The sequence below is a fragment of the Mesocricetus auratus genome, unplaced genomic scaffold (assembly GCF_017639785.1).
Source record: "Mesocricetus auratus isolate SY011 unplaced genomic scaffold, BCM_Maur_2.0 Super-Scaffold_100015, whole genome shotgun sequence".
Taxonomy (NCBI): domain Eukaryota; kingdom Metazoa; phylum Chordata; class Mammalia; order Rodentia; family Cricetidae; genus Mesocricetus; species Mesocricetus auratus.
In genome coordinates this window covers 21,172,575-21,197,902 of record NW_024429198.1, presented here as the reverse complement: position 1 = coordinate 21,197,902, position 25,328 = coordinate 21,172,575, and the positions used below count along the sequence as shown (strand labels likewise).

The following is a 25,328-nucleotide window of genomic DNA, read 5'->3' as shown; positions in this document are numbered from 1 at the left end:
TTATTAACTGCCAAAGTTAATAAAAAGTTTAAAACCTAGCAGAGTAACCTAAATCAAATACCAGTTCCTGCTTCAAGTCCTTCCAAGGCTAAGACAGATCAGAGTGACACTGATTTTAACTCCTTTTTGCATTTGTGTACACATGTGTGTGCAGGTAGTAGTGTAGGTGCAGGAGAGATGGTCCAGTCGTTAAAAGCACTGACTGCTCTTGCAGAGGACCTGGGTTCAATTCCCAGCACCCACATAGCAGCTTACAACTGTCTGTACCAATTGCAGGGGACCTGACACCCTCACACAGACATACATGAAGGCAAAACACCAATGCCCCTCTTACAGACAAACCAATGCACATGAAATTTAAAAAATGCACCAATGCACATAAAATAAAAAAATAATTAAAAGAAAAAAGCCAGGTGGTGGCGCACGCCTTCAATTCCAGCACTTGGGGAGGTAGAGGCAGGTGGATCTCTGTGAGTTCGAGGCCAGCCTGGTCTACAAAGTGAATTCCAGGACAGCCAGAACTGTTACATAGAGAAACCCTGTCTCAGGGGAAAAAAAGAAATGTGGGTGCAGACACACAAGCCAGAGGTGGACAGAGGGTATTTCTCGATTGCTCTCTACCTCACCTTTTCTCTTTCTGAAGCAGTTCTGGCCCATTTGGCTAGTAAAGCCCAGAGATGTTCCTTTGTCTCCCTCCCCACTCCCACAGGAGCTGCTATGCATGGCTTCCAGGTGGGTGAGGTCAAGGCTGGCTCTTCACGCCCACGTGGCAAGTCCTTTACCCGCAGAGTCCTCTTCCCTGGAAGACCCGATCCTTTAAATGCTGACAGGTCTTGAGAATACCGTGTTCTCCTATTGGAGGCCACGCTGTCTGACGGTGTCCCAGAAGGTTCCCTTCTCCCTTAGGTGGCAGTGGCGCACACCGGTCACACACCTGGCCTTGCTCCTGAGTAACTCTGGTAAGTTGAAGCTGAGGGCTTGATCTTATGTGGACAGTGGAATGCAGTTCTCTGAGCCAAGTGTTCACACTCTAGTGAGAGTGGTACTTCACACCTGCATTCTTCTGTTCACAGGGTCTCTCTGTGTACCCCTGGCTGTCCTGGAACTCACTCTGTAGACCAGACTGGTCTCGAACTCACAGAGATCCACCTGCCTCTGTCTCCTGAGTGCTGGGATTAAAGGCATGCACCACCACTGCCTGACATTCTTAACACGTGTCAGCTCATCAAAAACCAACCTTAGCCAAGAACATCATGTGTAATTTCCTGGTTTCTAAATTGCTTGTCTCTATAAATTCTCCTGAAGTTCACGATCATTGGAAAGACTCCCAGAGCCCTGGAGAATGGGTAAGAGCTCCAGGGTTTGGGGATGCTCATTTTCCTGTTTTGAGTGTCCTCCTACCTCTGCCATTCTGCTCATTTTTCTGTCTAGCTGACCCCCTTCTCCTTCTCACTGTCATACCCTCTCCAGCTAGTGTCTGATGGTTTTACTTCCTCTCTGTGATCCTGACTTTTATGGGGTCTAGCATTCAGAAGGTGTTGGGATGGCCAAGTAGGTTATCCACTGCACAGAAGTCCCCACTGGCCACGGTCTGTCTGGACCAGTGCCTGTTCCTACTGTGTACAAAGGGCCTTGAGAAGGCCTTGAGAAGGCCTCTGAGGCAGCCAAGCCCGTGTTTTGTACAGATTCTTTTCCACTTCTCCTGGAACAGAGGGGCCCCATTCTTGGCACCAGCTCCCCAAAGCTAAAGCAGTGGGGAATCTGAGAAGAGAAATACCCAACGCTCTCCAAAGGCCATTTGTGAAGTCATCCAGTCAACTGTGCATGGTTAAGCTGTAAGGGCTCCCCTATTTAACACAACTTGTTACAAGTGTCAGACAGAGTTCAAAGGAAAGGGGATCCCCAAACAAGTTTTGGGTTAATGAACAAATCCAGTACATTTAGCAGCTTGATTTCTTGACTTTCATTGAGCTGGCCTGGGTCCTGGAAACAGGTGGTGTATCACCTTTTGGGGATACTCATCCCCTACCCGCAGTATTATTAGGGAGCCATGTGCCGCTCTGGTCAGCAGTTTTTACTTCAATCCCAAATCTGGCGTCCAGTAGGGAGTATGATGCACTTCAGGACTTGGCGAGTGGTAGGGCTTTCTAGCTCAGACATCCAGCTCCTTCTCCAGCAAGGGAAGTCCTCCTCACTGCCTACTCCACACTATCCTCTCCTCATGCCCACAACATAATCTATCCACACAGACTTCTAGGACATGCTAGTTGTCACAGGACCCAACAGATACAAAGGTAAGAGCAACCATGGCTCACATGGCTCTACAGGAAGGTTCTGGCAAAGTGGCCATTGTACGGATGGCCACTTGTACTTTGAGGCTGGCTTCTTTTCTGTCTCACTGGTTTGCAATGCAGCATTCCCGTAAGCAAGCCATCCTATGACACCATTCGAGTGCATTTTTTGTCATCTTCTTCTTAGATTGAAGCTGGCTAACCCCAGGCTACTCCCCCCCTTGCTTTTAGGGGCTCACTTAGCTGACAATCTACTCATTTGGACTGGATCTTTTAGATCCACTAAAGATCCCAAACCTTTCCCTTATCTCATTGGGCCAGGATGTTTCCAGGCCAGACAGTTCTGTGAATTGTCATTCAAAGGGTGACCAATGAGTCCCAACAGCAAATACTGCTTTTCTGCTTTACATTCCTCCTGAATTCATGTCTTTGCAAGGAGCAAGTGCCATAGATAAGAAATGACAACTGATTGGTTAATTCATGGGTTATCATGGATGCATTATGTGGCCCTAGGGACTACATCACAGACCTGCTTTGTGAATGTCAGAGACTAAGGGAACCAGTAGATGTGCAAGAATTAATGCGCCATGTGATATTAAAAGGCACACACACGCACTGACAGTCAAAGGTTCAATTTGGAAGAACCCAATTTTACATTTTCTATGTGTCTTTTAGGGACAATTCCTCTAGTCACGATGCTGGGTTAACATACTGAACTGTGATATGGACAACTGAGCCACAAATTTAAATACTGTAGCTTTTAATGTTGAAGAGACAATTTCTTCAAGCCCATCACATGCTCCTGTCTGGAGGCCTGGGGAAGTTGACAGGACAGAGGTCCAGGTGGCTGAGCTCTAGCAGTGTCTATTGCTGGGCATGTGGATGGATCGCTTATCCTAAGTTGTTTCTTTTTCTGAAAACTGAAGGTTTTTGACTGTTCATCTCCCAATCTCCATGTCTATTTCTTTTATTTATTTATTTATTTATTTATTTATTTATTTATTTATTTATTTATTTTTGGTTTTTTGAGACAGGGTTTCTCTGTATTGTTTTGGAACCTGCCCTGGAACTTGCTCTGCAGACCAGGCTGGCTTCGAACTCACAGAGATCCGCCTGCCTCTGCCTCCTGAGTGCTGGGATTAAAGGCGTGCACCACCAACGCCCGGCTCCATGTCTATTTAAGATAGACTCCGAACAGAGCCAATTCTACTTGCGTGTTTTCTTGATCTGGGATTAAAATAAGATATTAACAACATCTATCTAGGAGATATAAGTATTTTTCCAGATTTTAAACTTGTTGAAGATCAAATTTGTAGAGGTTCAAATTATCGGCCCCAAATCCCGGTGAGAAAAGTAGTCCTCATACCCGGTGTGGCCATGTTCTCCTTCCCTCAACCCCAGCTACGTGAGAGATTACCAGCTGGGAACCCCGGCAGCTGAGCCAACGACAGCCCCAACTGTCAGCTCACTGAGCAGATGAGGCTGTCCCAGGACCTGGCTTCAAGTCAGCTTTTGACTCCAAGTCATTTAGCAGCTTTCAAAAGCTGAAGCCTGCTCCTGGAACAGAAACTTCTCTGGTTTTTTTCCTAAAATACTCTCTTGAGAAGTTTCAAAGTTGTTCGGTGTTTTGCTAACATTTTAGGGAACTATGGAAAAACTGGCGCACCGTAGGAAGAAAGAGGGAAAAAATGCCAACAGGGGAGCGGGTTGCCTGGGGTCACTGGTCAACTCCAACCACAGATATGACCAGAAATTCCCTAGGAGACTTGGGTTCAGTGCGTGTCACCCCATCTCACAGGGACAGGCGGCTGGAGAGGGGTGCTGAGGATATGACATTATGACTCAGGTTCCAAAGGCTTTCTGGGATCCTATGTCTTGGGTTGTCCCTGTCGCACACGATCCAGGTGCTGGACCAGATACTAAGTTGTAGGTTTTGAGGTGTGAAACATATCAGGGCCTGCTTTTCAAGGACAGCCAACACTGCTCCTCAGGCTAAATGGTTCTTAGGACTACGGTGAAGGTGGCAGGTACTGTCTTCCTAGTCTCAGGAAGACACTTCAGTCCTTAATACTGGTTGTTAGTAATGACTGCACAATCATTAAATAGTAGGTATAAATGGAAATTAGGTCCCATAGGGCTTTAAGAGTAGCATAGCCATAGCAATGAAGGAAAACCTGGTGCATATTCTTTTGTCTCTTAGCAATTACGCGGCACGGCTACCATGTCAATTGGTTTGGTTTTCCCTGCCTTTAATAAATGTTGCAACTATCAGTCTTAAATCGTATAGTATGTCTTTTGGCTTTCACATCCTAAGCCCTTTGCATCGTGTTTTCTGAATATGTAAAGCTGGGGTGTATTGCTTACCTAAGAACATACACCCGGCTCCTGGAAGGCAGAGGCAAGCAAGTCTCAGTGAATTCTAGGCTAGCCTACTTAGTGAGTTCCAGACCAGTCAGGGCTATGTAGTGGGACTCCACTTTAGGAAAAAAAAGAATGAAAAAGAAAAAGAATGTGTACCCAGACACCAACAACCAACCCAGTATTATCTACTCTTATTCACAGCCATATCCTCTGTATTTATACAGAATTTATGGAACTTGGGAGAGGCCCCCATAATATGGCCAAGTAAGTCAGCTGTATCAGTACAATGTAATTGGGAGAGGAATTTCTACTAGAGAAAAGAAAATAAGAAAATAATGCTAGTTAAATTTGGGAAAGGGCAGTGGTATTTACAGAGTTGACTGGAAGTTTAAAAGATGAATCAGAAATTATGTTGCAAGAGAAGCATACTTACTGGGTTGGGGGTATAGCTCCAAGACAGGGAGCTCACATACCATATGCAATGCCCTAGGTTCAATTCCTAGAAATACATGATGCCTGCAAACTAAATAGATGGGTATCCACATCTGTTTGTAAACCTAGCACTTGGGAGATCGAAGCAGAGCATACCTTGGGGCAAGTTGAATCATCAAGATCAAGGCTGAATGACAGGTAAGTAAATAAAATAGAAAGGAGAAAGGATTTCAGGAAGGGGATACACACACACACACACACACACACACACACACACACACACACAAGACAAGATATTATTCAAATGAAAGTTGCCTTTCTTGACCATGTCTGTGGGCCTGAGAAGCCATGGAAACACTTTTATTCCTAGAGTTCATGGTCTGGAACAACAGTCAGTCGTTAATGAAGATAGCCAGGTATCACAGTTTGGAACCCAGGACTCGCTCCTCTAAGATGGCAATTTCCCACTTTGTGAACACACGCGCCCACTCACACTGAGAAAGAAGGCAAGAATGCACTCTGCCCCGCCCCCACCTTCCTCTTACCGTCAATGACAGTGCCATGCAGACAAAGGTGAACTTCTTGATGTGGGCCGAGGTGACAGTGCTGCTCGTGTTCGCCAGTTTATTGCTGGGGTTATTCTGGGAAAAGAGAATGGTGGTGAGGACAAGACTGGGTTATCCCTGGCTGAGCCCCTGGAGCACAAAGAGCACCTTGTTTTATTTGACATGCCTCAAGTATGGATTTCAAGTGACAGCTTGGAAGATGGCTGTCACATCAGGTCTCTGAGACTGCTGTCAGGTTTCTGGCCAGAAACATTAACCAGAGGGAACTCTGGGCTCATTCAGTCCTCTGCCCTTGGCACCAGGCTGCCAGCTTACCCCGAAGGGCCTTGGCACTGAAGCCTGCTTCCTGACTCATGTGTCCCCTTTTGGCTCCAGCAGACCGTGTGCCTGGCCACCACGGTTGGTGTCTCCTTGAATGCCATGGCTCACTGACCTCTGGGGTCTTCTCCTCCTTACCAAAGCAATACAACTTTCCCCGAGCACTTGAAGGCCGTCCCTGGACCCTAGATGCATCTCCCCACCATTATTTCTCCCCCTGCATCCCAAACAGGGCTCCTCACTCTTCTCCTACATCCATGCATCTATCTTTTCTCCCTTTGTTGGATTTCCTGGTTTTCAAAATACCCTTCTCCTGAAGGCCCATCCCCTTCTCAGTCCGTGTACTGGGGAAAGCCTCTGGGACCTTGGACTTAGAGACAGTTTCTGAGCCTCACTCCTGGTGATCCTGGAATTGTTTGGGGGTAGACAATGTATCAACACAGGTTCAGACCCCTATGTCCTTCTGAGATTAAGGAGTGCCTGTCTTGCCAAGTCTCTGGCCCAGAAGCACTTTGCAGTCTTCGTTAAACAGAAGAGGATATCAAAGGGCATTGGCTACACTGAGTTGTGAGCAAATCCTCCAAGCAGGTAGTTCATGCATCCTGTCACAGGTCACCACAAAGTACAGTGAAGGAGGCTGCCACAGCCCGCTGCTCAGCACGCTCCTCACCAACGTGAGCATCTGGCCTCACTCCAGGGAAATCAGAGAAGAACCCGGCTCCAGTCTACACCAACTGAGCTCTAGAGCGGAGGAACAAATCTGTCCATGACGCCTGGCTCCACAATGGCTCACCCGGGGGGAGGAGGGAGGCAGAGGATAAAAATCAGGCAACCTCACCCAAACACGCTTAGCCCATGCTGACAGCTGGTGGGAGGACTCCTGCCGGGCATGGTAAGAAAGCACACACATCTCTGCAGATGTGGCTGAACAGCACTGGCACACCAGCATTAGGGAAACCATTTTACTTGTCTGATGAACCGACAGACAACAACTTAAACAGAGACTTTATGAAGAACTACCGTTTTACACCTCTTCTTCTGGAACCCACAGGGAGGTCAAAGGCTCCAACAGTCAAGACAGGGGACGCTGGAAACCCACCCAGAGGGTTCTGAGATACTGGTGGCCTGATGGCATTCCCACACGTGGCTTGGGATTACTCAGTGGAATGTGTGGAAACAATGGGTGAGGTTTGAAAATGATCCCAAGTAACTCCAGTTTCTGCCCAGAGGAAGGTTCATTAAAGGAAAATTTTCTTAGCTTCTAACCTCTGTGATTAAGAGTAAGACAATGTTTTTCTTGGGTGCTCCTGCTAAAGACACAGAGTGTGGTATTGTTAAGTTTTTTTATATTATTATTATTATTATAAGGTAGCCAAAACCAATTTCAGATGGGACAGTCCCAGCCAAGAGCTTTATCCATTTCAGTACCTGTCTTTGTCTTTAAGTTGCATTATATAATCTTTCTTAGCAAAGAGAGAACTGAAATTTAGCAAAGACTGACATCTGTGCTGGTTTTCTAGGACTTACTACACACACGTTCCTTGAAATGAAAGCAGTGATTCTATTTATAGGTTGCATTAATTCACTAAACAGAAGGCCCCTCTCATAAAGTGACTCAAACCTTGCACAGTCTCAGGGGTCTGTAGGAATCAACTACAAATACTACCTAAAAGAAGGTCTTCATGCTGGTGCTGCATCCAAATGTTTATAACCGGTGGTGGGTGGGAACCAATGGGTTACCAAGGAGGGGTTACACCAGCACTGTCCTGCATAAGATCACTAGCCCATCTCATGGTAGGATACTGGGAGGGACCCTGCCATTGAGAGGAGAGTCAGACTTCATGATGAGTGTGTGTACCCAAGAAAAGAAGGGAAGGGACATGGGAGAACAGCAGGAGGCTGGGTAGTATGGAAGACTGCTGTCATGGGAGGTGAGAACAGTGTGTGTGTGTGTCTGTGTGTGTGTGTCTGTGTCTGTGTGTGTCTGTGTGTGTGTCTGTGTGTGTGTCTGTGTCTGTGTGTGTGTGTCTGTGTGTGTGTCTGTGTGTGTCTGTGTGTGTGTGTGTCTGTGTGTGTCTGTGTCTGTGTGTGTGTCTGTGTGTGTGTGTGTCTGTGTGTGTGTCTGTGTGTGTCTGTGTGTGTCTGTGTCTGTGTGTGTCTGTGTCTGTGTCTGTGTGTGTGTCTGTGTGTGTGTAGGGTGGTGGACTTAAGACAGTCTTTGCCTAGACTTGGGGAACACCCTGGGCTTAGGGTATAGGGTGGAAGGAGTTGGGAACCTCTCTTGGGACCTATATCCTACAAGTCTGTCCTTCCTAATAGACAAAGGAGACCTTTCAGAGCTGGTATTGTGAGTGAAATGGAAAAGTTTTAAACCTCTGGCCTGGCCCTGTTTGCATGACTTCAGGAGACTTTTGTGCCCACAGGAAGTTGGAGTGAGGGCTCAGTGAAGATGAGGGAGCGGGTACAGTGATAGTTAAGAACCAGAGATCAGCTGACCATTTTGACCTGCCGAAGACTCTGGCCCTGGACTTTCCTCCCCATACTCACTGGGCTCTTGCTTGGATAACAGAAAATAGAGGTAACAATGGCTCTGAATTACTGCTAGGAAACATCAAGGCAAAACACATAACAAGTGGCCGGCTATTTGTTTTTAGAATGTAACATACCATTATATATAAATAGTATGCCTTGCTCGCTATTTGTTTCAGAGCAAAAGGCTGTAGGTTTAAACAAGAGAGGTGTGGTGAAATAAGCATTTATTAAATGACAAGCAGGACAGTTCCTACTAATCCAATTAGATGTCTCCCCTGGAGGAGACAGCAGCTGCAGGAAGGCAGAGCTGCTGGCCACTGAGGTTTTTGGCTGAACTGGAAAGGTAGGGTATGGAGCCAGAGAGATGACTCCAAGAAGCCTCACTGGGCAGCTTACAATTGCCTGTAGTTCCAACTCCAGGGGATCTGATGTCCTCTAGCCTCTGAGGTTACCTGCATGTAGCTGGTGCATATAAACTCATAGAGTACATACATATACATAAATATTCCATGAGAGAAAGCACAAACAAACAGGAAACAAGTCTTGCTACACAGACACTGTCTATATCTACCCCCTGCCATAGAAATGCAGTCATGAGCTCAAGTCCCAGCCTCACATACCCACAGCTTAGACATCAGGCACTGGATCCACAAGGAATGTTATTGACTAAAAAAGAATAGGCCATGGGAACAAAACCCAGTAAACTTGATTTGGGGTTGCCGGATATTTGCTTCCCCCCTTGACAATGCTCAAGAGGAATAATGTGACCACAAAAATACCAATCTGGAAAAATAGCACAGAATCTGCCCTAAGACAAGCCTTGCTTTCCTCTGTTATTCTCAGAGGAAAACATCCATTGTTTCTCCTTGGAGACCCCTGTCCATCAAGTAGCAATGTTGTGAAGTATGTTTCTGACACCATGCCATAGAGGTCTCACCTTGTCAAAAGCAGGATAGACTGCGCGGATTTCTGTCAACCAGCCATATGGCATGTGACCTACAGGGTAGGTGGCTGTCAGAATTGCCACTGCCTGGAAGAGAAGAGTGGACACTGTTAGTGTGGGCATCAGCAGGAAGTCCTCCAGGATCTGCCAGGCCAGATGACGAGGCTAGTGGACATCTGTCCACATAGTCACTAGTCACAAGATGGTCTGAAACAGAGTAGAGATGGCATCAGGGAAGTGTTTCACATGAACTAAATGAGGATCAGGTCATGCCCCCTTCTTTTTTTTTTTTTTTTAGGGATGGGGGTGGGGAGACATCACTGGTGTAGTCAGTTGTGACTATAGCCCAGCGTTTTCTTTTTTTTTTTTTTTTTTTTTTTTTGGTTTTTACGAGACAGGGTTTCTCTGTATTGTTTTGGAGGCTGTCGGTCCAGCCCAGCCTCGAACTCACAGAGATCTGCCTGCCTCTGCCTCCCGAGTGCTGGGATTAAAGGCGTGCACCACCACCGCCCGGCTCATGCCCCCTTCTTAAAATGCCAACATTTCAATCCAGTTTCTTCAACCTCTAGAATCTTGGCTCTTTCCATTGGGCCTAACCAAGCTGCTGAGTCAGTCACAGTCATGTGTAGTTTTGTGTGTGTGCACTGTATGCATGTGTGTGTTCACATGTGTGGTATATGTGTGATGTGTGTGTGTGTGTGTGTGTGTGTGTGTGTGTGTGTTGATACCGGGTGTCTTCCTCATTTGCTCTCCACCGTATGTATTGAGGGAGGGTCTCTTGCTTGACCCCGGAGCTCATTATCTGGCTAGCCTCGTCAGCAAACTTGCTTAGAGTGCCCTGCACCTGCTTCCTTGCTCTGGGTCACAGGTGGATGCTGGGACTCTGAGCTATTCACTCAAGCCCAACATGGCTTCCAAAACACTACCAGGTGCAGAGCTTCAGGTTGGCTCCACTTCTCCACCTCCATGCTGTCCTTCGGAGCAGTGGACCTGTTTGTCTTTGATTCTGAGCTACTGTCTTTCTAACTTAATGTTTCAGGATGCTCAGGCCCTGTGGCCCTACTCAAAAATTTAATTTAGTAAAATCAATAAATATTTCCTACAGGAAAGGCTACTGACAGGTTTCCATGAAAAGAATTTTCTTTTCTTGCATGGATGAAAGGGAGGGAAATGAAAATTTGGCATCTACAGCCACACTCTGGCAGTCCGTGTTTTAACTCACTGGAGAAAGAGGAAGTCAGGCTTCATTTGTTTTAACGGACAGAGCAACTGTGCCCAGCACACAAGGATGTGATGCAGTCCACAGCTGTGCGAGGAAACTTGGGGTGGTATGGCCTAACATAAAAGAGCATCTTGATTAGGCAGACCTAGATCCAAAGCTCCTTCTTCCTGTGAGATAGGAACCTTCTCTGTTGGATTCCCACCTCTGTTTCTCCACAGAAATGGAGATAATATTAGTCACACAGGGCTGGTGGGGAATGACTAAAATGCACACGAATGCTGGAGACATCGGCACACAACATATAACCACCGGCTCTATTTCCCATGTGTTGAGCTTCTAAGCCGTAGCTGGAAATTTGGAAATGCCTAATACAAAGATCTGTCCTCTCGTGTTTGTGTATGGGAAGGTGGATTTCTAGCACATAAGGGATGGGGGTTTCATATTTGGAAAATCAGTATTTGACTGACAAAGGTGCTACAACAGCCACCCAAGATGGCATCTTGACTCAGATACCAAAATCCAGGAACAAATGGGGGCCAGAGAAAGAGTTCTACTTTTTGATTTATAGGTCTTCTCCTGGCCAATGGGAACCCTTCCCAGGACATGGAAACTGGCAGGGTGCTCCGGGCTGCGGAGCTGCTGCCAGCACAGTCAAGGCCGGGTATAAACAGGAGGCCTTAATGAGAAGTCACCAGCCTTCCTAAAGGACCAGTGGTGCCAGCAACAGAATTGATTCTCCAGAAGGCAACGGAGGCGGAAACAAATGAAGTCACTCTGTTTGTTCATCCCCAACTCAGAAAGGAGGAAGGGATGAGTCAGCCCTCTCTGTGGCATGGCAGTCAGTTTCCAGATCCATTTCCAGAGCTTGGAGTGACCACACAGGAGACCCTTATCTGGAGGAGGGCTGAGTGTCAAAGAGCACACAGACGGCATGGCACGTGTGTGTGTGTGTGTGTGTGTGTGTGTGTGTGTGTGTGTGAGAGAGAGAGAGAGAGAGAGAGAGAGAGAGAGAGAGAGAGAGAGAGAGAGAGAGAGAGAGAGAGAGAGAGAGACTGGGACAGAGTAGGTGAGGCTGGCATGGTCACTACAGAGGCTCTGAGCACTGCTAGAGCTCCCACAAGGCATGTCCCACCATCCTTTGCAGTAACCCTGAAGAAGTTGCATGATGACACTGCAGAGAAATGGCAGCGCCCTGGGAAGGAGGTCAGAAAGCTGGAAGGCTCTCGTTATCCCAGCTTCTAGCAGGTTCTGTCCGTGTCTTTCTCTCCTACGCCTCCGTTCCTCGGGTAGTAAGTGAGAAGGATGACATGGCTGTTTTCTTCCATAGTCATAGAAAAGTAAAATTTCAAAAGTCACCCAATCATGGCTCCCTTTGTCCCCATGTCATATGATTTACTATTTTAGAATTGCTTGAGCTCTGGAGATGAAGTGGAAATAAATTAGAATCATTTTATCCCCCAGTGTGTGCCCACGTGCCCATAAAGTGCCCTACCTCTGTAGCAGCAGAGCTGCCGCCAAGGTCCCGGGACACAAAGAGGTTGACAATGGGCCGACTGATTCGCTGTGTGGCCAGGATCAGAGCCAGAGGCCACCAGAAACTCAGCATCTTTCTTATGGTTGCATCGCCCTGTGTGGAGAAATGGAGGTCCAAGCTCATTAGCTTCCTGATGTATAACAGAACACAGCTTAAAATCAAATCTTGGCCATTTTCTGCCCATCAACAGCAACTTTATTATGCTTAACAGTAGCATATAGAAAAGCCTCTGTAGACATGCCAAGTTGGATTAAAATTTAGTGTATAGTCTTAATAGAAATGAATTCTGACAGCTGGCAAGCTACTGAGAAATCAAAGCACACACTAACATTCCATAGATCCCAACCACTGTTTTCCATACGCGGAACCAGCCTCCATACAAGGTGGAGCTCAGCTCCAGGACCTGAGAAGCAGGTTTGAAATGAGTCTCTGTTTATGTCATCACAGTGACTGGCAATAAGCCATGTCAGTAGGAGGTAACTCTGAAAAACAGAAAGCCATTATAATCTACTTTGGAATCAGTCAATATATACAAATGTGTCTAGTTGTCCCAGGACTATTTAACTCAGCTGCAGAGACCTTCAAAGTTCTCACAGGAGTCACACACACTGTTCAGAGCCATAAGTGAAACAAAAGCACAGTAAAGGACTAGCCATGTCTTAAGACACCTATGGCCAAGATGTGTGCTATCCTGCAAGTGTGGCTTCTGTTACATAACTTTGGTTTTGTTTCTTAAGAGGGTAAGCATTACACCATGGAACCATCTCAGGTATTTTGATTTCTTTCCCTATGCTGGATGTTGGACATTGAGGGAGAGAGAGGAGAGATTGGTCCTAGCGAGATAACTGTGGCAGCCAAGGGGTGGAAATAACTAGGTAGGCTGTCAACGACAGCTTGACCTAGGATGATGTGCGTGATCAACACAGCTGCTGTTGTGACATGACGAAAGCGTTGTATGGTTAAGCTGGGGACTGCGGGTGGAGTGTGGTCAGGGCTAGACATGACCATTCCTGTCTGCCTTATAGCTAGATGGAGAGAAATGAAACCTAATGTACACGAGTAGAAGTAAGCGTGCACACGAACCCAATACCGTTCACAGCTTGTGATGAGCAGCAGCATGCCTGGCCTCTTGTGAAAGGTTGGCTGTTCTACTCTTCACTTGATTCTTAATTGATCTTTTAGGCCCAGGACAAACCTGATCTTCTCCGTGGAGGCTTCCTAGACCACGTGACCAAAACTGGAGGCCTTTGATTCTTCGCAGTGTAGATGCTGCTCTGGACTCACCTAGTTTTGTGTGTGTTTTCTTCTCTAATTGTTGCTTCTCGGTCAGTCTTACCTGCCTAGTGAGGTTCTAAAACTTGTTGAAACGTGGGGCCATATTTTAGATTTCCCTTCACACTGTGGTGTCTAAAGCTCTGCCCAGTCCCTAGGAGGTGACAGATTAAAAAAGCAATCAAACACGAATAAAGGTTCCATGAATCTTAAAACTTTCTGGACCATGAAAGTGGTTACCATAGCACAAGGAGGTATGAATGCTGTGTTACCCATGACTTGACCTGACACACTGTCTCATTTGGTGAGGAGACTGGATGGTTACTTCTAACATCATTCCAGCTTCAGAGTTCACGATTTTCTGACTGCCTCCCCCTCAGAAAAATCACTAGCACTTGACCTTTGGGCTTACTGTACTGAGGTCTCATTTCACATACTCTGGGTCTTGGGCAGACCATGGTTGAGCAGGTGGAAGACTGCCCTGGGGGTTAGGGAGAGAAGCACCGGGGAGGAGGGGGGAAGAGAAGAATCAAGGTAGATGACTATGACCAACACATGACACACGCAAGTATGAAAGCTGCACCGTGAGTCCTGTTACTTTGTACTAGTACGTGCTCAGATTTTACAAAGTCAAAAAGTGCACATACCCCCAGCTCTGGACCGCTCCTGTCGGGGATGATGTCATGGATGTTCCGGTAGTAGCCCAGGCACAGTGTGGTACAGCGCACAAGGGCTCCCATGTACAGAGACAGGATGGGGATGAGCAGAGGCTCTCGGCATTCCAGGTGACTGTGAAGCAAAATGGCTACGAAAACAACCTGCAAAAGAAAACAGGGCAGGTCAGCAGAAAGAGGGGAGCTGGTCCAAGAGGCAGGGCCACCCTCCTGAACCCAGCAGCTGATGGAGGCAACTGACCAGGGGCTTTGAGTGTATCCTGACCTCATGTGACCCAGATGCTGATGCCTGGGGTTCATTGGAGGATCACAACCATGTTTTTTTCCCCCTGAGTCAGGGTTTCTCTGTAGCTTTGGAGCCTACCCAGGAACTCGCTTGGTAGACCAGGCTGGCCTGCCTTTGCCTTGCGAGTGCAGGGATTAAACCAAAGGTGTGTACCACCACTGCCTGGCTACAGCCATGATTTTGTTAGCTCCACCACTGAGACCCTTTTAAGGCAATTGAGCTTCTGGTTAAGATTACCAACTATGAAATACCTAGAAACTTTGGCCTCTTAGCTGCTTCACTAGTGGCTATTGGGGTTTCTTCCACAGCAGAGGGAAAGGCAGCCAGAGATGCACGGGGCATATGCACGGGAACATTTAGAGGATAAAGCCCACTAACGCCATTGGAAATGATGATAGCACAACCTAACTTGGAAAATATAAAATTCTAAGCTTGGAAATGTATTAAAATATTAACTACAATATGACTACAATGTCTACTTGTTTACAGAGTTAGGGACCGGATGTCTTGTACTTCCAAGTAGCGGGCTTCATATTTACATCTACAAAACTTACACTCCAAACCACAGTGATGATATTTAGAGGCTGAAAACGGGTTGTGTGGTTGGTAGAAGCGACCATAGTCAGGAGAGACTGAAGTCATGATTAAGTGTTAATCCCTCTCGGCCGCCTCAGTCTCGAGAGCCAGGTTTATGATGTATTAACCTCCTTATCCTGCAGCTGCCAGCAATGTAGCCAACCTCACCACTGGGTCCTCAGAGCACAGGGGACAGAGGCGCTACATGGATGTGTGTCTATGAGCAGGCAGCCATGAACACCGGCTTCTGGAGCAGACACAGTTGGGGAGGTGTTCGCTCTCACTGTCTCATTCACTCAGTCTCACACATTTGCCATGCCAGGACATGCTGGACAGTGACAGAAGTAAGGATGCCCACGACTGTCTCCATTGGCTTCCAACTGGATGAAGGCAGTGAACTAAAAGATATGAAGACCAGCAGAAGACGTCTTGCTTGGATGCACTGAGTGGCCTGGAAGCCTGAGCATGTGGGGCTGTGGACACAGCTAAGTAGTCAGAGCTCCCCCGGATGCCCTTTTAGATATGCATGGAGTAGCACGGCCATAGCAAGCTTGCTATTTTTAGCATCTTCATCAAGTGCCCTGTAAACCAGGGCGGTGATGCGTAGAGTTGGAAACCTGGGTGTATGAAAAGTGAGAACATGATGTCCGGTGTGGCCTCCAAATCCTAAGCTGTCAAGACAGTTCTACAAGACAGAAGCCTGGGGAGCAGGACCATGCAGGAGGAACCAAACAAGGAGGAGAGGGAAGACACAGACCAAAGAGGAGTACATGCTAGCAGCCCACACAGCAGAAGGGTGATGGGTGGATAGGCCTGGCCAGGGCTGTCCCCAAGACCAAGGTGGAGACGCTGTCAGTCTCCTCCTGAAATTCTAACTGACTGAAGCATGTGGCCCAGCACTTGTCACAGGCCACAGCCATGTGTCTTCACAGCAGACCACATCACTTACCAACTTAAAATGATGCTTGTTCACTCTATCTTCTAGCCTAGAATCATAGTTCTGAATCTGCCATGGCCACCAAGAGCATGTCAGATTATATTGGAGAGGAACCTGCTGTGTCAGTGGTGAGGCTGTTCCCAGTCAAAGCATGTCCTGGCCCATGCCAGGCCCCGGGACTCGGTGATAGGCACAGTCCCAGACTGACCTCTTGGAGCTGACAAATAGCGGAGATGACAGATATGCTAATCAAACAACAGGCCAGTGAACACCCAATGCCAGTCATGAACAGTCACCGATGGGAGGTATCTCTGCTGGGCTCTGCCTGAGCTGAGACCTTTAGACAGAGCAGAGGTGGGAGGAGCAAGAAGGAGGAGAGGGAAACTGAGGCAGAGTATGTCTTCCAAGTTGGAGCTGTGGACTGGAGAGGAAGGTAGGAAGAGGACCATGCTGGGGCTAGACACACAGTAGAGTTTGTGGGCTTCAGCCCATCCTCAGTCAGCATTAGGGTTGAGAGTTTCAAGTATCCCATTAATCAGAGGCCAAGGTGGTCAGGATTTCAATGGATAAGATATAGCTGTGGCAGCAATAGGAATAACAGAAAGTCAGTGCATTTGGATGGGGGTGTGTGAGGAGGCTGCTCAGCACTGGTAAGAAGTGATGATTTTCCATCAGAGTGAGCGACGGCAGCAGAGAGGGCACAGCAAAGGGAAGCGATGCTAAGGACTAGAGCATAATAACCCTTCATGATAAAGGGAGGTGCTCCCAGGGCGGCTCCTAAGTTTCTAACCAGATGATTGAGCATGCCAATTGCCAATTCATTTAGCAAAACTCTTGCTACAGAAGATCTTCAATTCAGGTTTGGGGGTTCTTTCAAAGACCTGGGTGGGAAAGTCACAGGGGCTTAGGGATATTTCTGGATCCCTAAGTAGGGAAGGCTTATTTAATGGGGGAATCACAGACGTGTTGTAGATGCTATAAACCTAGGGGACAAGATGACTTTGTTTTCTTGTTATTAAAAGGGTCTATTAATGCATATTTGGAGGCTAGGCATCCTAGATAGCTTGGTGTAGGCTCTGGTGGGACTCCTCTACCTACCTTGACTGTGTCGTTTCATGGCTGATGGCAATGGTGGGAGTGCGGGTGACAGGAAAAGATCACTTGAACACATGAAATCAGCGAGACTGGAATCCTACAATTCTTCTGGGGGCAGCCCTCAAAGATGTAAGGTTCTACCTCTTGAAGAGGCCAACCCTCCTGGGTGTGAAGTTGGGGGTAGGGGGAGAGTGAGCCAACCACACCCAAATCATCATGGGCACGGGTTAGAGTCCTCATGGACGGCACGAGGCCAGTGGGAGGAGTGTTTCCTAGAGAAAGAGAAGTGTAGAGTGAAGAGATGTTGAGCTGTTTGTGAGACAATGGAAACCAACTCCTGGGTCTAAGGGCACAAGGTTCTTAGTAAGAAATTCTGGAAGAACTGACAAAGGTGAAACCAGACCTATGTAGGGAACACACTGAACAGGAAGTGGAAAAACAGGCAGCCAGTGGAAACTGTCCTTCTAAGAAGTGTGACTATGAAGTAATACAGAGAAAGATAGGATCGTAGCTAATAAGATACATGGGGATCCAGAGAAAGCTGCGTGGTGCCCTTGTGTTTTCTAGCTATGTGAGTAAGCACACATGGGCAAACACTCATTCATGGAGACGGAAGGGTCACTGAAAACTGAATTAGTAAGCCCCCTACCCCACCCCAGAGAGCAGGTCAAATCAGGACCTGAAGCGCTGGTAGAGGAGGTGGCCTTGAAAGACAGATTCCACCTCTCCAAATGAGGGACTGTGGAAGCTACAAGTTAAGCTTGCAGGATGGTGGCCACGAGATAAGAACAGATGCTTCGAATTTCTCTGTGAAGTGAGAACCCAGGCCATCTCCTGTGAAGTGTGACAGGGGAGTGACCTGCAGCAGCTCCCCAGGGTCAGCTGAGAGGACTTGTAGTCTCCGCAGAAGCATTTGCCGCTGAGGGCTGGTGAAGCAGACACAACAAGGGTCAGTCAAGGCGAGGGTCTTGCCAAAGGCCAAGGTGAAAAGACCGTCAGGCAGAGAGGGTTCCCAGCTGACCTCCAAAGTCATGGATTCAGCAGAGGGCACGCTCTGGGAGGCACCAGGCAGGACAAACAGCATCAGGAGAATTCTCACTTGGATGCTGAACAAGCAAAGAAAAAGTCTGGACGATGATAGCATTTTCAGAGAGGCCATGGCGATGTCACAGACTGGGACACATATGGAGGTGTAGAACAGCTCACACGCCTCACTTGCATGAAACCAATAAACTTTTAAAAAGTGGGGGTTGCTACTAGACTTCCGTTCTAATCTTTTTTCTCAACTGATGGATGTTCTCACTCATTTACTCACTCTGTGAAAGCTCCTGGAAAAAGCTGCGCCTTCCATTGAACCTTCTGAAAGGCTGACTGGATGATTAGAACTGCAGTGACCCTGGAGAGGTTGGAATGTTGCAGGTCCAGAGCCTAGTTACAATTTATCCAGGGCTAATTTTAGCTTTGTAAATAGCCATTCCTTGTTCACCTCTGAACTGACATCCTGAGACTAACGGATAACCCTTTTGGAATGTATTAACAAAAAAACCCGTTTCCCCCAGCAAAGGTAACTACAGTTTGTAGCTGAGTTTTCTCTACTTTGTTTTGCTGTAACCCACCTACATACTGTTTCCACAAATCTATTTTTAAAGTGTCTTGATTCATGATTTTCTTTGTTCTGTTAATATAAAAAAATCTTCAAACTACTACCACACCAGACGTGGAATTTGGGGTGGCCTAAATCTGTATTCTTGAGCCATGGTTGCTCATACTTAGCTTCAGAATAAACCATCTCTTACCCCTTTGGCGCTGACAGTTATGTTTTTGCATTGACAATGGCAAGGTAGATAGTTCAAAGTGCTTCGCACAGGACCTCTTTACAAATGATCAGATTAGGTGTCCCCGGCGCTCTCAGGTAACGAGAAGAAGCGGAGTTGGAGGGCTTGAGTGGGGGGATGGGGAGTGGAACTTGGGGAGAGTGGGGGAGTAGGAGTGACGACTTACAAATGAAAATGATATTTACTCCCCCAACCAAACTGCGATAGGAACTCAAACAACAAGGTTTAAAATAACTGTTCTACCAGGAACAGCCCAGGGGCCAGAAAGCATCTGATCTCAGCTTCCCTTGCCTCTCCCTACCAGATCTGTTTATTCCAATAAGCAGGGGCCAGGATCAGCTGAAAAATGAAGGAGGAAAATGGCTGTGGGCATATGACAAAGTATTCCCACAAGCTTGTTTTTTGTCTTTTGGATTTTTTTTGTCCCTAGATGCCGCTACATTTATCTTGGGCAGAGCTAAAGACCCTCTTCTCCCTTTTTGCTTCCTTTTGTCTTCTCGTCTTGTAATAACACACATCTGCAAACTCCCACTGAATTGCTGCTTCTGTTTGAAAGGCGAGATGTTTCTTTCACTTTAAATTAAACGGCAAGCGAGCAAGGCAGCTTAATCCAGCTCTCAGAGGATGCTGAACGTAACTCTGGGACAAAACTCTTAATAGCTGTTCGGGAAAGTTAACAAGATAGGCCAAAGATGATGCTAGTTGGTATTCAGGCACATGTAGACATGTTAGCAAGAATTATTTTCAATTACTTTCCCACGGGATAAGTGCAATTAATTTGGAAATTTAATTTTGGTCTTTAGGGAGGCAAATCTAACAGTTTAATTGTAGATTATTTCCAAGCAGTGGTTTATAGATGAAGGTCTACAATCAAGAAAAATGTAGGAGTTGACTGCAGGCGGAACTGAGAAATTGGAACTGTGAGCTGAAATGATGGTCTAACCCTTCCTCTGGAAAAATGTTATTCTCAAGTCTGGCCCCACTGGCATGGCTGAATCCTGCTCAAACTTTTACATTGTAGGAACTGCATCTTCTTTCCCAGAAACTTTTCCCGTCCTATTCCTGGAGGGAAGAAGGGAATGATGGGAAACAAAAGCTCTTCTCTCAGACAATGTGGTCAGACAGTGGAACCAGCTTCCTGTCCATTTTAAAATGTGGGTGTGCTGGCTACTTTTATGGCAACTCTATACAAGCTAAACTCAACTGAGAGAAGGGAATCTGAATTAAGAAAATGCCTTCATAAGATCAGGCTGTATGCAAGTCTATAAGGCATTTTCTTAGTTAGTGGTTGATGGGTGGTACCCATTATGGGTGGTACCGCTCTGGGCTGGTGGCCCTGGCTTCTATAAGAAAGCAGCCTGAGCAAGCCATGGGGAGCAACTCTCCTTCACAGTTTCTGCATCAGTTCCTGCCTCCAAGTTCCTGTTCTATTTAGCTTCCTTTAATGATGAACTAAGATGTGAAAGTTTAAGCCAAATAAACCCTTTTCCTTCCCAATTTGCTTTGGTCATGGAGTTTCATCACAGCAATAGTAACCCTAAACAAGACAGAACTTCATGGTACCCACACAAGAAACCATGTTTTTAAAAATCCCTAAGTTTTGGAGTTTGAGGCAAGAGGATCAGAGTGTTCAAGATGAGAGAGAGAGAGAGAGAGAGAGAGAGAGAGAGAGAGAGAGAGAGAGAGACAGAGAGAGAGAGAGAGAGAGATCTTGTAACAGATAAACAGAAGCCAAAGCAACAGAAAGCCCCGGTTCCGGAGATAAAGGGCTTGCTGCTCAAACCTGGTGTCCTGATTTCAATTCCTGGAACCAGACAAAGGTGGAAGGAGGGAGCTGACTACACAAAGCTGTCCTGTGATCCTCAACATGTGAGCCTCAGCGACAGTAACAAACAGAGGTTTCAAAAAAGAAGGAAAAAAGAATAATTCCATGAGTCCCCAGTGTTCAGCCAGGAACCAAGGGATAGAATGCATTCTATCAGGCCTTGTAGGGCACATGTGGACAAGGGCAAAGTAACCATATATGACTGGCCCCAAGCATACTTGGTGTTACTCTGTTAGCAGTGTGTGTGTGTGTGTGTGTGTGTGTGTATGAGCACCCTCACTTGTGTATGCTCCTATGGAGGCCAGAAGTTTCTGTGTGCCTCTCTTCCTGTCTCACTGAGCCTGGAGCTAGCTGATTCATACACTGGCTGGCCACCAGGCCCCTGGATTGTCCTGTCTCTACCTCCCCGGTGCTGCGGTTATAGACAAACACTGTTGCACATACATTTCATCTGGTGCTGGGGTTCTGTCCTCTGGTTCTCATGCTTGCATAGCAGGCACCGTATCCACTGACCTACCTCGTCAGCATCCTTACTAATCATTTCAGTCACCCACTTTAAAAACGATGGTTCAAATCCTAAGTACGATCCTCCCTTTTGCAAGACGATGCCAGATTGTTCTTTGATTACAGGGTATCACCTTCCCTCACCCATCACAATCCATATCTGACGTGAGCCGCACACTGACAAGCACCACCTACACACAGCTGTAAACACAACACAGTTTCAACATCTCAGTTCCATCCAGTCAGTCACTCACCAGACGGCCACTCTGAGAAGCTGTGACAGACACGCAGACCATAGTTACCTGAGCTATGACATCTGAGATTGAGGCACATCCCACCAGGAAACTGTATTTGTGTTTTAAGAGAATGCCAGCATGGGTCCATGCCTGCCAGAAAGAACAGAATTTTCAGTGAGACACACAGCTGGGATCATGGTGTTTCCTACATTATGATTTAGTAGGTGTTCCTAAAACACACCCTGTGCCTCTAAAAATCATAGCAGCAACACACTCTGTGCCTTCAAAAATCACAGCAGCAGGCTTGGTAAGTCTTTCACAGGTAAAGGTAACTTCGTTTGGGGGCTGGCTAGCTCCACACTACATTCTGAGTGCAATGAGTGACTGCACACATTTATTCAGTAGCACCAATGAGGAGGTAAGCCTTGGTCTCCACGGCTGGAAGCTGAATGGCTACCAAGAATAGGGACATGAGATCTCCTGGAACAGCGGTGGTCACCGAACAGCTTTTCCTTCCACAAAGCACACTAGAGCAAGGGTTCTAAGGTGGTTCTGAGAGACTGAGGTCATCACCTCATGAGCAGATCTGAAGATGCTGACTCCAGGATCTGAGCTTGGCTTTGTGTGCTTGGGGAGGCTAGGAGGAAGTCCTACACTAGGAGCTGGCAAGCCAAAGCTCAGCAGGCAGCAGCTGTGGAGGCTGGTGCTCTTAGCAGGGTCTTGTGTAAGAACTTCACATCTGATCTTAATGGCCAGTTTGGACCAGCAGACCGTACTGGTTAGGTTTTTGTCAATTTAACATAAGCTAGGGTCATCACGGGAGAGGAAACCTCAATTGAGAAAACACCTCTAACGGAATGGTCTGCAGCCAAGTCTAGGGGGAACTTTTTGGTTGACAGTTGACATGGAAAAGCTCAGCCCACTGTGGACAGAGCCACTCGTGGCCAGTAGGTCTAGGTTGCACAAGGAAGCAGACTGAACAAGCCACAGGAAGTGGCTCAGTAAGCAGCGTTCCTGCGTGGCCTCTGCTTGGTTCCTGCCTCCCGTTCCTGCCTTGGCTTCCTCAGCAGTGGACTGCAGCTGGGAGCTGACAGATGAAATAGACCCTTTCCTCCCCAAGCTGCCATGGTCTTTTAATCACAGCAATAGAAAGCGAACTAGAACACCGAGAAATAAAGTGACACCTGAGCTGAACACCATGAACAAATCATCGGGTCTGGGTCAGGAGTTTGTGTAACACTGGCTGCATCTACTTTCTTCCCTGGCTCTGGGGTCCAAGGTATCAAATGTCTAAAAAAAGATGTAGGTGACATTTGTGAACAGCACCTTGTGGGTGGCCTTGTTGCTGTAATGCCACCTGGGTGAAAAACCCCAAGACCTTTAAAAATTATGTCCCCAGCCCAGTTATAAGGATGGTGCTGCAGGTGTGTGCAGATGTGATTGTTTTTTATGAATTCTCATTATTTTGGCTTTTATTAGCAGTGTCTTACTGTTCTATTGGAGGAGGCGGATTCAGAAGAATTTATGAATAAAACATGAAGGGTCCTCAGCACAGACACTCTAGTGTTGTGCTAGGTGACTATCCAAATTGGGGCGTAGAGTTGTTACAGATTTTTGCATTCTTCCAGACTTTGTTATCTGTCTGTTTGTCCATCCAACTGTCCATCCAGATAAATAACTAGTGGTTGGGATAAGGTCTAAACACAAAATTTGTACTTCCTATACAAAGAAACTGAAGTTAAGTTTATATAGAATTTAAACGATTTTTGCGCATGAATTAGAGTCTCACACATGAAATCGAGTGTATGGTTTCCCAGACGTGGCACCACTTAGGAAGCTTTAGGTTTTTGAGAAGTTAGGGTCCGGGGTTTGGGATGAGGACTACTCAACCAGTACTGAGCTTTAAAAATGCTGTTGTGAAGAAAACAGCTGGTAGAGACAGAAGGCAGAGCATCTAAGAGTCTGCGACGCCCTTCCATGAAAAGTCCTAAGTTCCCTGAATTCACTGTATAATTATAGCTCTCTGTTTAGATCCCCACTTCCAGTTTACAGAATGGACAGAGTGACATCATAGGTTCAGTCTATCTGGTTCAACTTTAACTGCTTTAGCACTAAGACTTGATTCTAATCCCTGAAGAAGCCACCTATATGTACCGAGTTCCTTGTGCGACAGTGTGGGGTATGTGAACTTCAGAGTTCCTCTGAACTATTCTTGGGTTCCCCTCATCAGCTACCAGAGACAATGCAGCTGGTCAAGGTAATAAAAGGTCACAGATGACCCAATTCTACTGCCTACGGTAATTTACAAAGGAGCCAATGGAAGAGTGTATTACTAAGCATTAAATATTTTGTAGTGTCTCTTTATAGCTATACCTAAATGAAAAGAACAAAGCTTTCCCTTCACTACCATTGACATAGTATTCATGACAGCTCTTTCTTTATATCATAAGCCTGGAAACTAAGTGATGACAGCCCATCAGAATGTTCAGAAGAAGCAATATTGTGAAACCCACATGTTTGCATCACACAAGTAGCCAGTGTATGAGAAAGCTAGCCTCATCTGTTACTGAACCTATCAGAAAAAAATTAATTGAATCAAAATTTCCAATTGTGCTTTCTTGCCATGTGCTAGAACCTGTGGCAAATACATGTAATTATCGTAAATTGATGAGACCCTGGCTAGAGCTCAATTGGAACCCGCCCACCCTGTAGGCGAAAATGGTAGCCTGCTGTGGAAGTGAGCCTGATGGGTCCTCAAAAACATAAAATATGTATGTACCAGACAACATAGCAATCCCACTTCCACATGTGGACCCTGAAGAACTGAACCAGGGACTCAAAATGATATTTATACACTCATGTTCATAACTTTCTTCACAGCAGACAAAATGGTGATGTAATATAAGTGAATAGATAGGCAAAATGTATTTTATCTATACAAAGAATGTTTTATAAAGGAATAAAATTCTGACACATTCTGTAGCACAGACAGAACATTGATGATATCTATAATCAAATCAGCCAGTCACAGTAGAATGAACACAGTTGAGTCCCCTTGTGTGGTTTCTTAACATTGTCTCTTTCATAGACACAGAAAGTAGAGCATGGTTTCTGGGATAGGGCGTGGTGAGGTGGAATTACTGCTTAATGGGAACAGTTTTACTACGTTTTACTATGTAACCTAAAAGGCACTCTAGAAATCAATCGCACACACACATTGCTCACACTGCTCTTCTACCACTGTACCAGACACATAGAAATACTTAAAACAGCGAATTCTATGACAAACGTATTTGCCATTAAGAAAAAGGAGAGCGAGCCCACTGATCCTCTTACTTACCATAGCATCCATGAAAGGGAAGGCAGCGAGATACAGGAAGGCCCTGCGTGTTTTACTCCCCACGGACTCATCCACATGGTGCAGCTTGTTGATGATGTAGTACCCTAAATCACTGTAGGCTACAGGGGACCAAAACAGAAACGGTGTTTAGAAAGAGAAGCTTTACACAATTTTTATCCAAAACACTTAAAATAATCTTAAATGCAATATCTGCTTCTTGTAGAAAAGTAAAAAAACAAAAACAAAAAACTATGAGGGAATCATGGATCATCTCATTCTTCCCCTGGGGTGGGAGGGGCTTCCAGTTATCCAGTACTTTTATTGGTGTGTTAGGTAAGCATGTGAGTTTCAACATGTGTACCTAAGGAGGTCAGACTATACACTCCCTTCTAAGTCACAGCCGTCGCCAAATGACTATCAATGAGTTGTTTGTCCTCTGCATTTGCTAAGTGTTGATTTACTCCATTTCCTATTGTACCTTTGTGGTATTATTTGATATTATAATGGAATGATTGGTGCAAACAGCTGAAGCTAAATTTTTAAATATTA

The 25,328-nt window shown here is 46.3% G+C and overlaps 1 protein-coding gene across 1 annotated transcript in view; it reads right to left on the bottom strand.

Moving 5' to 3' along the window:
- The window catches only part of Ankh (ANKH inorganic pyrophosphate transport regulator), a 133,564-nt gene that overhangs the window by 20,346 nt on the left and 87,890 nt on the right, over window positions 1-25,328 (bottom strand). Inside the window, exons 3-8 of the mRNA XM_040757671.1 lie at window positions 24,780-24,898; window positions 21,506-21,589; window positions 14,119-14,289; window positions 12,158-12,292; window positions 9,438-9,530; window positions 5,630-5,725 (exon numbers count right to left, since the gene is read on the bottom strand). Of these exons, the coding sequence (XP_040613605.1) occupies window positions 5,630-5,725; window positions 9,438-9,530; window positions 12,158-12,292; window positions 14,119-14,289; window positions 21,506-21,589; window positions 24,780-24,898 (698 nt within the window). The remainder of the gene's footprint in view (window positions 1-5,629; window positions 5,726-9,437; window positions 9,531-12,157; window positions 12,293-14,118; window positions 14,290-21,505; window positions 21,590-24,779; window positions 24,899-25,328) is intronic.